Below are 15000 nucleotides of genomic sequence, written 5' to 3'. Positions count from 1 at the left end.
TAAACTCATATATAAACTCATATATAAACTCATATAAACTCATATAAACTCATATATAAACTCATATATAAACTCATATAAACTCATATAAACTCATATATAAACTCATATATAAACTCATATATAAACTCATATATAAACTCATATAAACTCATATATAAACTCATATATAAACTCATATATAAACTCATATATAAACTCATATATAAACTCATATATAAACTCATATATAAACTCATATATAAACTCATATATAAACTCATATAAACTCATATAAACTCATATAAACTCATATATAAACTCATATATAAACTCATATAAACTCATATATAAACTCATATATAAACTCATATAAACTCATATATAAACTCATATATAAACTCATATATAAACTCATATAAACTCATATAAACTCATATAAACTCATATATAAACTCATATATAAACTCATATATAAACTCATATATAAACTCATATATAAACTCATATATAAACTCATATATAAACTCATATATAAACTCATATAAACTCATATAAACTCATATAAACTCATATAAACTCATATATAAACTCATATATAAACTCATATAAACTCATATATAAACTCATATATAAACTCATATAAACTCATATATAAACTCATATATAAACTCATATATAAACTCATATAAACTCATATAAACTCATATAAACTCATATAAACTCATATATAAACTCATATATAAACTCATATAAACTCATATAAACTCATATATAAACTCATATATAAACTCATATAAACTCATATAAACTCATATATAAACTCATATATAAACTCATATATAAACTCATATATAAACTCATATATAAACTCATATAAACTCATATATAAACTCATATATAAACTCATATATAAACTCATATATAAACTCATATATAAACTCATATATAAACTCATATATAAACTCATATATAAACTCATATAAACTCATATAAACTCATATAAACTCATATATAAACTCATATATAAACTCATATAAACTCATATATAAACTCATATATAAACTCATATATAAACTCATATATAAACTCATATATAAACTCATATATAAACTCATATAAACTCATATATAAACTCATATATAAACTCATATATAAACTCATATAAACTCATATAAACTCATATATAAACTCATATAAACTCATATATAAACTCATATATAAACTCATATATAAACTCATATAAACTCATATATAAACTCATATATAAACTCATATAAACTCATATAAACTCATATATAAACTCATATAAACTCATATATAAACTCATATATAAACTCATATATAAACTCATATATAAACTCATATATAAACTCATATATAAACTCATATATAAACTCATATATAAACTCATATATAAACTCATATATAAACTCATATATAAACTCATATAAACTCATATATAAACTCATATATAAACTCATATAAACTCATATATAAACTCATATATAAACTCATATATAAACTCATATATAAACTCATATATAAACTCATATAAACTCATATATAAACTCATATAAACTCATATATAAACTCATATATAAACTCATATAAACTCATATAAACTCATATAAACTCATATATAAACTCATATATAAACTCATATATAAACTCATATATAAACTCATATAAACTCATATAAACTCATATATAAACTCATATATAAACTCATATATAAACTCATATAAACTCATATATAAACTCATATAAACTCATATAAACTCATATATAAACTCATATATAAACTCATATATAAACTCATATAAACTCATATATAAACTCATATAAACTCATATATAAACTCATATATAAACTCATATATAAACTCATATAAACTCATATATAAACTCATATATAAACTCATATATAAACTCATATATAAACTCATATATAAACTCATATAAACTCATATAAACTCATATATAAACTCATATATAAACTCATATATAAACTCATATATAAACTCATATATAAACTCATATAAACTCATATAAACTCATATATAAACTCATATATAAACTCATATATAAACTCATATAAACTCATATATAAACTCATATAAACTCATATATAAACTCATATATAAACTCATATAAACTCATATATAAACTCATATATAAACTCATATATAAACTCATATATAAACTCATATATAAACTCATATAAACTCATATATAAACTCATATATAAACTCATATATAAACTCATATAAACTCATATAAACTCATATATAAACTCATATAAACTCATATAAACTCATATAAACTCATATATAAACTCATATATAAACTCATATAAACTCATATAAACTCATATATAAACTCATATGTAAACTCATATATAAACTCATATATAAACTCATATAAACTCATATAAACTCATATAAACTCATATATAAACTCATATGTAAACTCATATATAAACTCATATATAAACTCATATAAACTCATATATAAACTCATATATAAACTCATATATAAACTCATATAAACTCATATATAAACTCATATATAAACTCATATATAAACTCATATATAAACTCATATATAAACTCATATAAACTCATATATAAACTCATATAAAAACTCATATATAAACTCATATATAAACTCATATATAAACTCATATAAACTCATATATAAACTCATATATAAACTCATATATAAACTCATATATAAACTCATATATAAACTCATATATAAACTCATATAAACTCATATAAACTCATATATAAACTCATATAAACTCATATATAAACTCATATAAACTCATATATAAACTCATATATAAACTCATATATAAACTCATATATAAACTCATATAAACTCATATATAAACTCATATATAAACTCATATATAAACTCATATATAAACTCATATAAACTCATATAAACTCATATATAAACTCATATAAACTCATATATAAACTCATATAAACTCATATATAAACTCATATATAAACTCATATAAACTCATATGTAAACTCATATATAAACTCATATAAACTCATACTTCTATAAGTCTAAGTCGATATAAACTCATATATAAACCACTTTCTCTGGTTCAAACTCACTAAGAGATAAAAATGATCCTTTTTTGTCTTGAAGATGAATGATTTCAACACTTTCTCTGACAATTAAAGACTAAACCACAACTTTTTCAGCTTTAATTCATGTCATTTTTCATTGCTATTTTAATACAATTCTTTATTTCTCTTATTATTAGGATTGTTTTGTCTATATTCTGCGAAACATTCTGACATTTTAGTCTAATAAACTCTTAATAATAGTGTCGACTGGAGGCTAAAAGTTTGTACCGTAAGTCCGTCTATAAATGTGCAACAAAGAGTCAACATGTCAGTAAATGTGTTTTTCTGTTACAAAAGATGGAATAGATAGTGTTAAACAGTATAATTTGGGGTAAAGTATGTCATATATCATATAAAACGATTGTGTGGTCAACATTTCTGCCAGAATTTGTCAAATAAAACCTAAAAAACTGGATTTTTCATCATCAGAAATTATTATTGAAGAGAAAAATCAGATTCAAAAATCGTCAAAAAAGCATCTATCTTTTTGTTCCTATTTGGTATTAGAATAAAAATAATGCAGATTAGACTGTTATCATGTCTGCAATATTTAGAATATTTAGATTTCAGTAAAATTGGCTTTTAAAAACAATTACACAAAAAACAAAAAAATTAAATGGCACTTTTCTGTTATTTTTTTTTTACTAATGACCTCTTCAAGTGCAGCTCATTATTTCCAATTAAATAAACAAATCGCGTCAAACAAAAGTGTAAATGTGTTTACACCGGGCTCTGGCGTCTGTCACGTGACTCCCACAGCTTCCACTTTGACAAAACCACCGGGATTTATCATCATTTGTGACATTTTGTGACATTCTGTCGTTAATCCCAGTGAAATCACATCATGTCCCATGGAAACTTTTGTTTTTTTTTATCCTCCATTCTTGAATTTACAACGTTCTGTCCGTTCAGTTCAAATAGTTGCATAAAACAGAAGCACAAATCACCACAAACCCGCACAAACCCGCCACATTCCCACCGAGCACGAGCCCCCGGACGCGTCCCGTTACTCCGAGTGTCAGTGTGATGTGCTCCAGCCGCGCGCGTCAGGGGGAGGGGGGCTCGGGGTAAAAATAGAACCCCCCCAGCCCAAAAATACAAAACAGAAAAGAAACCACGCACGACCACCTTGGCCCCCCCGCGCGCGCTCCAACAACTTCGCCCGCAACGGCACCGTCAAACACTCACCGGGTCAGAGCCGTGGTCAGAGCCGTGGTCAGAGCCGTGGTCAGAGCCGTGGTCAGAGCTGTGGTCAGAGCTGTGGTCAGAGCTGTGGTCAGAGCTGTGGCCGAGGAGACGGAGGTCCGGGGACTCTGGCAGGGGGGGGGGCGCGGACACGTCGCACATTCCGCGGACGCAGCTGAGACGGACGCGGGCTAAAAATGGGCAAAGAGCTGGAGACGAGGCGGCTGCGGGGGCCCCGGGGCTCCGACAGGGGGCGCAACGGCGTGGGACAGGAGGGCGTGAGATGCGCTCTGGAGAGGGGGGGAGGCGCGCGCGGGATGGGGGGAGATATGGGAGTGAAAATATATTTTATATATATATATATTTATATATATATATATATATATATGTACACAGCCAAGTCGAAGTATCACGTTAGAGATCTACTGAAGTAAAAGTATGAAAGTATGCACTGTGAAAAATGTACTTCAAGAGTAAAAGTATGAAAGTATGCACTGTGAAAAATGTACTTAAAGAGTAAAAGTATGAAAGTATGCACTGTGAAAAATGTACTTAAAGAGTAAAAGTATGAAAGTATGCACTGTGAAAAATGTACTTAAAGAGTAAAACTAAACGCATTTCACACAGATTTTGAGAATTATTGAAGCGTCAAACTGTGATATTGATGAAGAACTGTCGTGATTGTTGCTCATCAGACGTAGAACTGCGACTAACGATCCGCTTTTAATTAATCGATCAGTTGTTTAGAACGTAAAAGCCGAGAATATGAGATTTTGTGCTGAATTAGATCAAGTTGAAGCCAAAGTAACGCGCCGTGAAGACGTCCTGGTCTGGAAGACGTCCTGGTCTGGAGGACGTCCTGGTCTGGAGGACGTCCTGGTCTGGAAGACGTCCTGGTCTGGAGGACGTCCGGGTCTGGAGGACGTCCTGGTCTGGAGGACGTCCTGGTCTGGAGGACGTCCGGGTCTGGAGGACGTCCTGGTCTGGAGGACGTCCTGGTCTGGAAGACGTCCTGGTCTGGAAGACGTCCTGGTCTGGAAGACGTCCTGGTCAGACGTCCTGGTCTGGAGGACGTCCTGGTCTGGAGGACGTCCGGGTCTGGAGGACGTCCTGGTCTGGAGGACGTCCTGGTCTGGAAGACGTCCTGGTCTGGAGGACGTCCGGGTCTGGAGGACGTCCTGGTCTGGAGGACGTCCTGGTCTGGAAGACGTCCTGGTCTGGAGGACGTCCGGGTCTGGAGGACGTCCTGGTCTGGAGGACGTCCTGGTCTGGAGGACGTCCGGGTTTGGAGGACGTCCGGGTTTGGAGGACGTCCGGGTTTGGAGGACGTCCTGGTCTGGAGGACGTCCTGGTCTGGAGGACGTCCTGGTCTGGAGGACGTCCGGGTCTGGAGGACGTCCGGGTTTGGAGGACGTCCTGGTCTGGAGGACGTCCGGGTTTGGAGGACGTCCGGGTTCGGAGGACGTCCGGGTTCGGAGGACGTCCGGGTTTGGAGGACGTCCGGGTTTGGAGGACGTCCTGGTCTGGAGGACGTCCGGGTTTGGAGGACGTCCGGGTTTGGAGGACGTCCGGGTTCGGAGGACGTCCGGGTTTGGAGGACGTCCGGGTTTGGAGGACGTCCTGGTCTGGAGGACGTCCTGGAGGACAGATTTACACATCATTTTCCTGTGATTACTGCTTTGTCTGAGTCTCTCTCTCTTTCTTCAGCTCATGACATGTTTTGCACCAGATAATGATGATTATTCGATAAATAAACTAGACTAAATTGCTGCAGCTTTAATAAGAAGTTCCTGGTATTTTTTTTTGGGTAAGAGAGGGTCAGAGAAGGGTCAGAGAGGTTCAAAGAAGGGTCAGAGTGTCAGAAAAGGGTTAGAGTGGGCAAGAGAGGGTCAGGGAGTGCTCATCAGACGCTGAACTGCGACTAACGATCCGCTTTCAGTTAATCGATTACTTGTTTAGACCGTAAAAGCCGTGAATATGAGATTTTTACTAAATTAGAAAATACTGCAGCTTTAATAAGAAGTTCCTGGTATTTTTTTTGTCTGTTTTTGTTTAGTTATGAGTTATAAAATGAAGGCAAAATGTCTCTCAAATGCGCAAAACAAATAAAACCCCTACGCCATTTCAGCAGCTCTTTTTAGTCCATTCAAGAGGAGAAACGTACAAGTACAAGTACTCATTCAAATACAGTATTTTACTGTTTCTTTTCACCGCTGATATTTGATGTTTATTGCTCTCTGAACTTGGAAACATCAAAAATCCAATCTGCGACTCAAGATGAGTTATTATCGTATTTAATCAGCCGCGTTTACAGATCAAACTGGGACGTATCGCGCAAAAAGTCCTGTTTTCACCTACCCCCTATCCCCGCCCACATCCTGTAATTGTTGATTATTCGGAAAAAATAAAAGACGGATTGACACACGTAGAGTTCTGAAATGTCACAATTTTACTCAGTCACTCAAAAAATGAACATATTTATATGTGAACATTATTAACACGTGAATGGACCAATGAAGCGCATGATGACTTGCCCCGCCCCTCCAGCGGCTCTTTCTCTGCTTAAAGGGCCCATGACAGGTTTTTATGATTTCATCATTTTATTTTGTGTATTTATACCTGTTGTACATTTAAATGATAGTTTTACACCGATCGAGCAGGTATTTGTGGAGAAAAGGTTGAAAAATCTGAATAAAACGACAGGAAGTGACATCACACCAGGGACACTCATTCCAGTCAAAGTTTATACAGAATTTACACAAAGAAACAACTTTTTTTACTCTCTGAACATTAATTCAACAAAATAAAGTTGCTCTCATATATTTTTATTTGTCATGTGACTTTAGATGAGTTTTGGCCCGGTGGTTGCTGGGTAATTTGTCATCAATTACAACCAGGAAGTCAAATGATAGCTCCTCTGGGTTAAAATGTTTATAATCTTTAGCTACATTTAAAATATATTTATATTAACTGCGTTTTAGTTCAACGAGTCGTCCGACCTGTAGGGGGCGCTTTAAATGATTTACATTTGATCAGTTTAATTTGTCTTTACAAGAAAGTTATACTTGTCATAACAGTTTAAATTATGTCAAGAAAACACTGAATGGTATTTTATTTGTTGACTTTTTGGACCAAACCTCCCCCAGCACAGCCTGAAGTAGCAGTTGTTGATGAAAAAAACTGTAAACTATAAAAGTACTTCATGTTTTAGTAAGACACTGAAGACACAAACAAAGATAATATTTCATTTTAATCCAAACATTCAATTACAAACGACTGGAATAAATGAAAGCGAAACACGACGTCCACACGAACCCTGGACGATTCTCAAAGATCTTCATGTTTTTTGTTTGTTTCTTCTCAAAGTCCATTCACTTCCACAGCGTCGCTCGCCATTCTGCCAGTGGCTGGAGTCCTTGCGCCCTCTGCTGGTCTTTTACGTTACACCGTGTGAAATGCCGTCTGGATTCGTCTGCTCTATAGCGCTAATCTACCACGCCGAAGGGTCATAATCTACCACGCCGAAGGGTCATAATCTCCCACGCCGAAGGGTCATAATCTACCACGCCGAAGGGTCATAATCTACCACGCCGAAGGGTCATAATCTACCACGCCGAAGGGTCATAATCTACCACGCCGAAGGGTCATAATCTCCCACGCCGAAGGGTCATAATCTACCACGCCGAAGGGTCATAATCTACCACGCCGAAGGGTCATAATCTACCACGCCGAAGGGTCATAATCTACCACGCCGAAGGGTCATAATCTACCACGCCGAAGGGTCATAATCTACCACGCCGAAGGGTCATAATCTACCACGCCGAAGGGTCATAATCTACCACGCCAGAGGGTCATAATCTACCACGCCGAAGGGTCATAATCTACCACGCCAGAGGGTCATAATCTTGTATTTCAGGGATTTTAAAATCACAACATTGACCTAAAACAACAAGTTTATAAAATACATTTTCTTCTTACTTCTGTGTTTGAAAAACTGCAGTTCTGATTTGAGTCTCTTTTGGAATCTTTTTCACGCGGCTGAATCCTACGCATGTCGCCGTTTAGGAAAATACAATCGCTGAAGTAAGTTAATATCAGTGGGCGTGGCCAGGTGACTCAAGTATGCACCAATCACCCTAAATACAACTGTCAGTGGTTTAATGACAAGAGAGAACTATTATAATGTGATTAAACTCTTTTAAAAGTCGATTTTTACATAATATGTCTCCTTTAAAAAGCTTGAAAATGCGTGAGATGTTTGATATTTGACCGCTCTTTTCAAGGGTCCAAAGTCACGTGACAATAAGACACACCAGTTACATTTCTACTCTACGCCTCACACACAGTCTAGTACTTTTTCAGGTAGTCCTCCTCTGCCCGTGCCCCCGCAGCAGCCCCGTCTCGCCCTGATGCGGGCCCTGCCCCGGCTCCCGTTCGGCAGAGGGCGGGCGCTGTCCCTGCTCCCGTTCGGCAGAGGGCGGGCGCTGCCTCAGCTCCCGTTCGGTAGAAGGTGGGCGCTGCCCCTGCTCCCGTTCGGTAGAGGGCGGGCGTTGCCTCTTCTCCCGTTCGGCAGAGGGCGGGCGCTGCCTCTGCTCTTGTTCGGCAGAGGGAGGGCGCTGTTTTCGCTTCCGTTCGGCAGGGATCGGGCGCTGCCTCTGCTCCTGTTTGGCACTGGGCGGGCGCTGTCCCTGCTCCCGTTCGGCAGCGATCGGGTGCTGCCTCTGCTCTTGTTCAGCAGAGGGCGGGCGCTGTCTCTGCTCCTGTTCGGCAGCGATCGGGCGCTTCCTCTGCTCCTGTTCGGTAGAGGGCGGCGAGGGTTGCGGCAGACCCTGGTCGTCTTTGGCAAGCGGCGGGTGGCAGAAGCTGGGCAGACGCAGGTCGTAGCGGTGGCCGGAGCCGTCCACGGCCTTATCGTTGAGGGAGTAAAGTTTGTCTGCAATATCGTTCCTCACCACCAGGGCGAAGATTTTGGCCAGATACCGGTGTTTGGCGAAGAGCAGGTACAGCTTCTTCCGACGCCACGTGACGTAGCGGCAGCGGTTGTCAGCTTGCAGTGTCACCTACAGGACAGAGGGAGAACTACAGTCATGAACGACAAACCTACATCTGAACTCAACGGGGAACTCAGGCCAATCACAGCGTTCGTTTTTAACAGCGTTTAAAGGAGATGACCTGCTTCATAAGTCTTCCGGAGAGCCGACTTAAATGTTGCTTGTTATGGAAAACATCGTGTCATATTTATTAGGCGAGCTGAGTTTACAGCCGCAGTGTCGGGTCTTTTTTGCGCAAATCGTCGTTCATGTGACACGGACAAAAGACCGTAAACCCCCAAACGTAGAAAAGTTTTGGTGAAGAGCGCAAAAGTTTAAAAGAACTGGACAAATCAGCTGAGTTTGACCCGTCTCCTCAGCGGGCGACGTCAGGTGTGAACGTCGGGTTCTTTTCGCAGCTGGTGCGAACGCTAACGGGCATTTTTCAACGCGGAAAGAAATAGCGTTTCCCCAATTTCCGAGGACGACAAGAACACGTTACTCACAGCGCAAGAGAAACCGCGATGTATTACTCACGTAGGAGTAAAAGTATTGTGTCTGAAAACTACATATGTACCCGAGCGAGTGGGTTAGCGTGTCTTGACCAAGGGCACAATGGCAATTTGGATTTCTGCAGTGGACGGAGCACAAAAGTCTGAGGCGAGAGAAGACTGATTTTGTTCTAAATTATAAATGACGAGCGCCTCCGTTCCCCAGCTCTGATTGCACGCTTCTGTTTGAGTTTGGCTCGGGGCGTCGGCGGGCGAGTGACCCGACTCACCCAGGGAGAGTTTATGGTTAATAATGACTGTGTTATTAACCGTAAACTCAACCATAACCACAAACTGTTGAATAGAATATTGCCACACAAGACTCTGGTGTAAATCCTGACCTGGAAAATGCCCTCCTCCGATGGCCTGAGCGAGTCCCACTCCGGAGAGTCCAAGAACTGGAACGGGTAAATGTAGTGGAGGAACTCCCCGTTCACCGTCACCCGGATCCTGGGAACATCAGCAACGAAATGTGAACCTTTCGGTCATTTTATGTCATTATTAAAATGTGATCCTTTTATGTAAACCCCATGTTGTGTTTTAGTTTAAACTGTAGAAAAAGGTTCAGTCACCGCTGGTACGTGAGGACACATCTGTTACAATCAAGAAACAAGAGCTGAAGCCTTCTCAGAGCCCATCGATGCTGTGCACCCACATATCAGGTTTTCAAGAGAAGACCCTAAGGAGAACCGCTTGGACTTTCTTGATTGTTCCACGATCAGAGGAGAGGAAGGAAATATAGAAGTATATATGAAACTCAGAGCCCAAGAGGTGCTGGACAGACTTCTGGACAGACTGCAGGACACACTTCTGGACACACTGCTGGACAAACTGCTGGACACACTTCTGGACACACGGCAGGACACACTGCTGGACACGCTGCTGGACACACTTCTGGACACACTGCTGGACACACGGCTGGACACACTGCTGGACACGCTGCTGGACACAGGGCAGGACACACTGCTGGACACACTGCTGGACACACTGCTGGACACACTTCTGGACACACTTCTGGACACACTGCTGGACACACTGCTGGACACACTTCTGGACACACTGCTGGACACACTGCAGGACACACTGCAGGACACACTGCAGGACACACTTCTGGACGCACACTGCAGGACACACTTCTGGACACACTGCTGGACACACTGCTGGACACACTCCTGGACACACTCCTGGACACACTTCTGGACGCACACTGCCGGACACACTGCCGGACACACTTCTGGACGCACACTGCAGGACACACTTCTGGACACACTGCTGGACACACTGCTGGACACACTCCTGGACACACTTCTGGACACACTGCAGGACACACTGCTGGACACACTCCTGGACACACTCCTGGACACACTGCAGGACACACTGCAGGACACACTGCTGGACACACTGCTGGACACACTCCTGGACACACTGCAGGACACACTGCAGGACACACTTCTGGACACACTGCAGGACACACTTCTGGACACACTGCAGGACACACTGCCGGACACACTGCTGGACACACTGCTGGACACACTCCTGGACACACTGCAGGACACACTGCAGGACACACTTCTGGACACACTGCAGGACACACTTCTGGACACACTGCAGGACACACTTCTGGACACACTGCAGGACACACTGCTGGACACACTCCTGGACACACTTCTGGACGCACACTGCCGGACACACTGCCGGACACACTTCTGGACGCACACTGCAGGACACACTTCTGGACACACTGCTGGACACACTGCTGGACACACTCCTGGACACACTTCTGGACACACTGCAGGACACACTGCTGGACACACTCCTGGACACACTCCTGGACACACTGCAGGACACACTGCAGGACACACTGCTGGACACACTGCTGGACACACTCCTGGACACACTCCTGGACACACTGCAGGACACACTTCTGGACACACTGCAGGACACACTGCCGGACACACTGCTGGACACACTGCTGGACACACTCCTGGACACACTGCAGGACACACTGCAGGACACACTTCTGGACACACTGCAGGACACACTCCTGGACACACTGCTGGACACACTGCTGGACACACTGCTGGACACACTCCTGGACACACTCCTGGACACACTGCAGGACACACTTCTGGACGCACACTGCAGGACACACTTCTGGACACACTGCTGGACACACTGCTGGACACACTCCTGGACACACTGCTGGACACACTGCAGGACACACTTCTGGACACACTGCTGGACACACTCCTGGACACACTGCAGGACACACTGCAGGACACACTGCAGGACACACTTCTGGACACACTGCAGGACACACTTCTGGACACACTGCAGGACACACTGCCGGACACACTGCAGGACACACTGCCGGACACACTTCTGGACACACTGCTGGACACACTGCAGGACACACTGCAGGACACACTTCTGGACACACGGCAGGACACACTTCTGGACACACTGCAGGACACACTGCCGGACACACTGCAGGACACACTGCCGGACACACTTCTGGACACACTGCTGGACACACTCCTGGACACACTCCTGGACACACTGCAGGACACACTGCAGGACACACTTCTGGACACACTGCAGGACACACTTCTGGACACACTGCAGGACACACTGCCGGACACACTGCTGGACACACTGCTGGACACACTCCTGGACACACTGCAGGACACACTGCAGGACACACTTCTGGACACACTGCAGGACACACTTCTGGACACACTGCAGGACACACTTCTGGACACACTGCTGGACACACTCCTGGACACACTGCTGGACACACTGCTGGACACACTGCAGGACACACTTCTGGACACACTGCAGGACACACTTCTGGACACACTGCAGGACACACTGCCGGACACACTTCTGGACACACTGCTGGACACACTGCAGGACACACTGCAGGACACACTTCTGGACACACTGCAGGACACACTTCTGGACACACTGCAGGACACACTGCCGGACACACTGCAGGACACACTGCCGGACACACTGCAGGACACACTGCCGGACACACTTCTGGACACACTGCTGGACACACTGCAGGACACACTGCAGGACACACTTCTGGACACACTGCAGGACACACTTCTGGACACACTGCAGGACACACTGCCGGACACACTGCCGGACACACTTCTGGACACGCGGCCGGACACTCACCTCCCGGCCAGCAGCACGGACAGCTTGTCGATGGCGGTCTTCCCCTCCACGGCGAAGCAGTGGTCCCGCTCCAGCGTCTGCACGTCCCGCTCGCCGCACGCCACGATCTTCCCGAACTGCGTCAGCGACACGCCGATCCTCTTGAACAGGACGTTGTACAAGTCTTCGAACTCCTTCTCGAACGTGACGCCGCGCAGCCGGTAGGACACGTGCAGCGCCTGTCCCGCGCACGCCGCGAACAGCGCGAAGCACCAGAGGAACGTGTCGGTGGTGCACGGGTCCGACCACGACCAGACGGTGGAGCAGAAGAAGCCGAGCGTGAGGAGCGTGTAAAGGTAGAGGAGCCCGTAGAGCCCGCTGCCGCCCATGAAGCCCAGGAAGAGGAACATGTGCGCCAGGTGGAACACGGAGCCCTCGGTGCCGTCCCGCCAGCGCGCGCACACCGGGTACGTGAGCGGCGTGGGCTGCGCGGTGATGTTCAGCGACTCGAAGTCCGGGGGCTCCATGGCTCCCGCGGCTCGCACGGGACGGGACGGGACTATAACGGGACTATAACGGGACGGACGCGGACGCACGGGACTATAACGGGACGGACGCGGACGCACGGGACTATAACGGGACTATAACGGGACGGACGCGGACGCACGGGACTATAACGGGACTATAACGGGACGGACGCACGGGACTATAACGGGACTATAACGGGACTATAACGGGACTATAACGGGACGGACGCGGACGCACGGGACTATAACGGGACTATAACGGGACGGACGCACGGGACTATAACGGGACTATAACGGGACTATAACGGGACTATAACGGGACGGACGCGGACGCACGGGACTATAACGGGACTATAACGGGACTATAACGGGACGGACGCGGACGCACGGGACTATAACGGGACTATAACGGGACGGACGCACGGGACTATAACGGGACTATAACGGGACTATAACGGGACTATAACGGGACGGACGCACGGGACTATAACGGGACTATAACGGGACTATAACGGGACGGACGCGGACGCACGGGACTATAACGGGACTATAACGGGACTATAACGGGACTATAACGGGACGGACGGGACGCGGCGCTGGCATTACGCGCGGCGGGAGAGGAGACGGTGTCCGGGGCGCGCGCTGCCGCTCCACGCGCACCTGTGGCTGTCAGTCTGCCTGTCGCCATGGGAACGCGCCGGAAGCAGGGCAAACACAACGTCACTGTAAAAAACACAACAACAACATGACTCTCTGACTTTTGGTTTGAATCTAAGGTTTTGCCACGCGAGTAACTTTAAAGAATTATTACATTACATTACATTATATTATATTACATTACTTTATATTAGATTTCATTACATTACATTACTTTATATTACATTACTTTACATTACATTATATTACTTTATATTACATTACATTACATTGCTTTATATTACATTTTATTACTTTATATTACATTTTATTACATTACTTTATGTTACATTACATTACATTACATTACTTTACATTACATTATATCACTTTATATTACATTACATTACATTACATTATATTGCTTTATATTACATTATATTATATTACTTTATATTACATTTTTTTACATTACTTTATGTTACATTACATTACTTTACATTACATTATATTACTTTACATTACATTATATTACTTTATATTACATTACATTACTTTACTTTATCTTACATTACATTACATTACATTACTTTACATTACATTATATTACTTTATATTACATTATATTATATTACTTTATATTACATTACATTACATTACTTTACATTACATTATATTACTTTATATTACAATATATTATATTACATTATATTACATTACATTACATTACATTACATTAAGAATTACTTAACTCTAGGACTGAACCATTTAGAAAGTCT

General features: G+C 42.4%; 2 protein-coding genes across 2 annotated transcripts in view; both read right to left on the bottom strand.

The window, feature by feature from the left end:
• popdc1 (popeye domain cAMP effector 1) overlaps nucleotides 1-14242 on the bottom strand; it is a 29363-nt gene extending 15121 nt beyond the window's left edge. The window contains exons 1-6 of the mRNA XM_072461525.1: nucleotides 13080-14242; nucleotides 10235-10343; nucleotides 8677-9372; nucleotides 5126-5949; nucleotides 4316-4487; nucleotides 3356-3366 (exon numbers count right to left, since the gene is read on the bottom strand). Coding sequence (XP_072317626.1) covers nucleotides 3356-3366; nucleotides 4316-4487; nucleotides 5126-5949; nucleotides 8677-9372; nucleotides 10235-10343; nucleotides 13080-13585 — 2318 coding nt within the window. The 5' untranslated portion in view covers nucleotides 13586-14242. The remainder of the gene's footprint in view (nucleotides 1-3355; nucleotides 3367-4315; nucleotides 4488-5125; nucleotides 5950-8676; nucleotides 9373-10234; nucleotides 10344-13079) is intronic.
• LOC140374472 (importin subunit alpha-6) overlaps nucleotides 1-15000 on the bottom strand; it is a 136844-nt gene that overhangs the window by 64886 nt on the left and 56958 nt on the right. The gene's annotated exons all lie outside the window — the stretch shown is intronic.

Source organism: Eucyclogobius newberryi, unplaced genomic scaffold (assembly GCF_026437365.1).
Source record: "Eucyclogobius newberryi isolate DKJ021-1_F unplaced genomic scaffold, fEucNew1.0.hap1 SCAF_3, whole genome shotgun sequence".
Classification (NCBI taxonomy): Eukaryota; Metazoa; Chordata; class Actinopteri; order Gobiiformes; family Gobiidae; genus Eucyclogobius; species Eucyclogobius newberryi.
The sequence above is the reverse complement of the archived record's forward strand: the minus strand, read 5'-3'. Positions and strand labels throughout refer to the sequence as shown.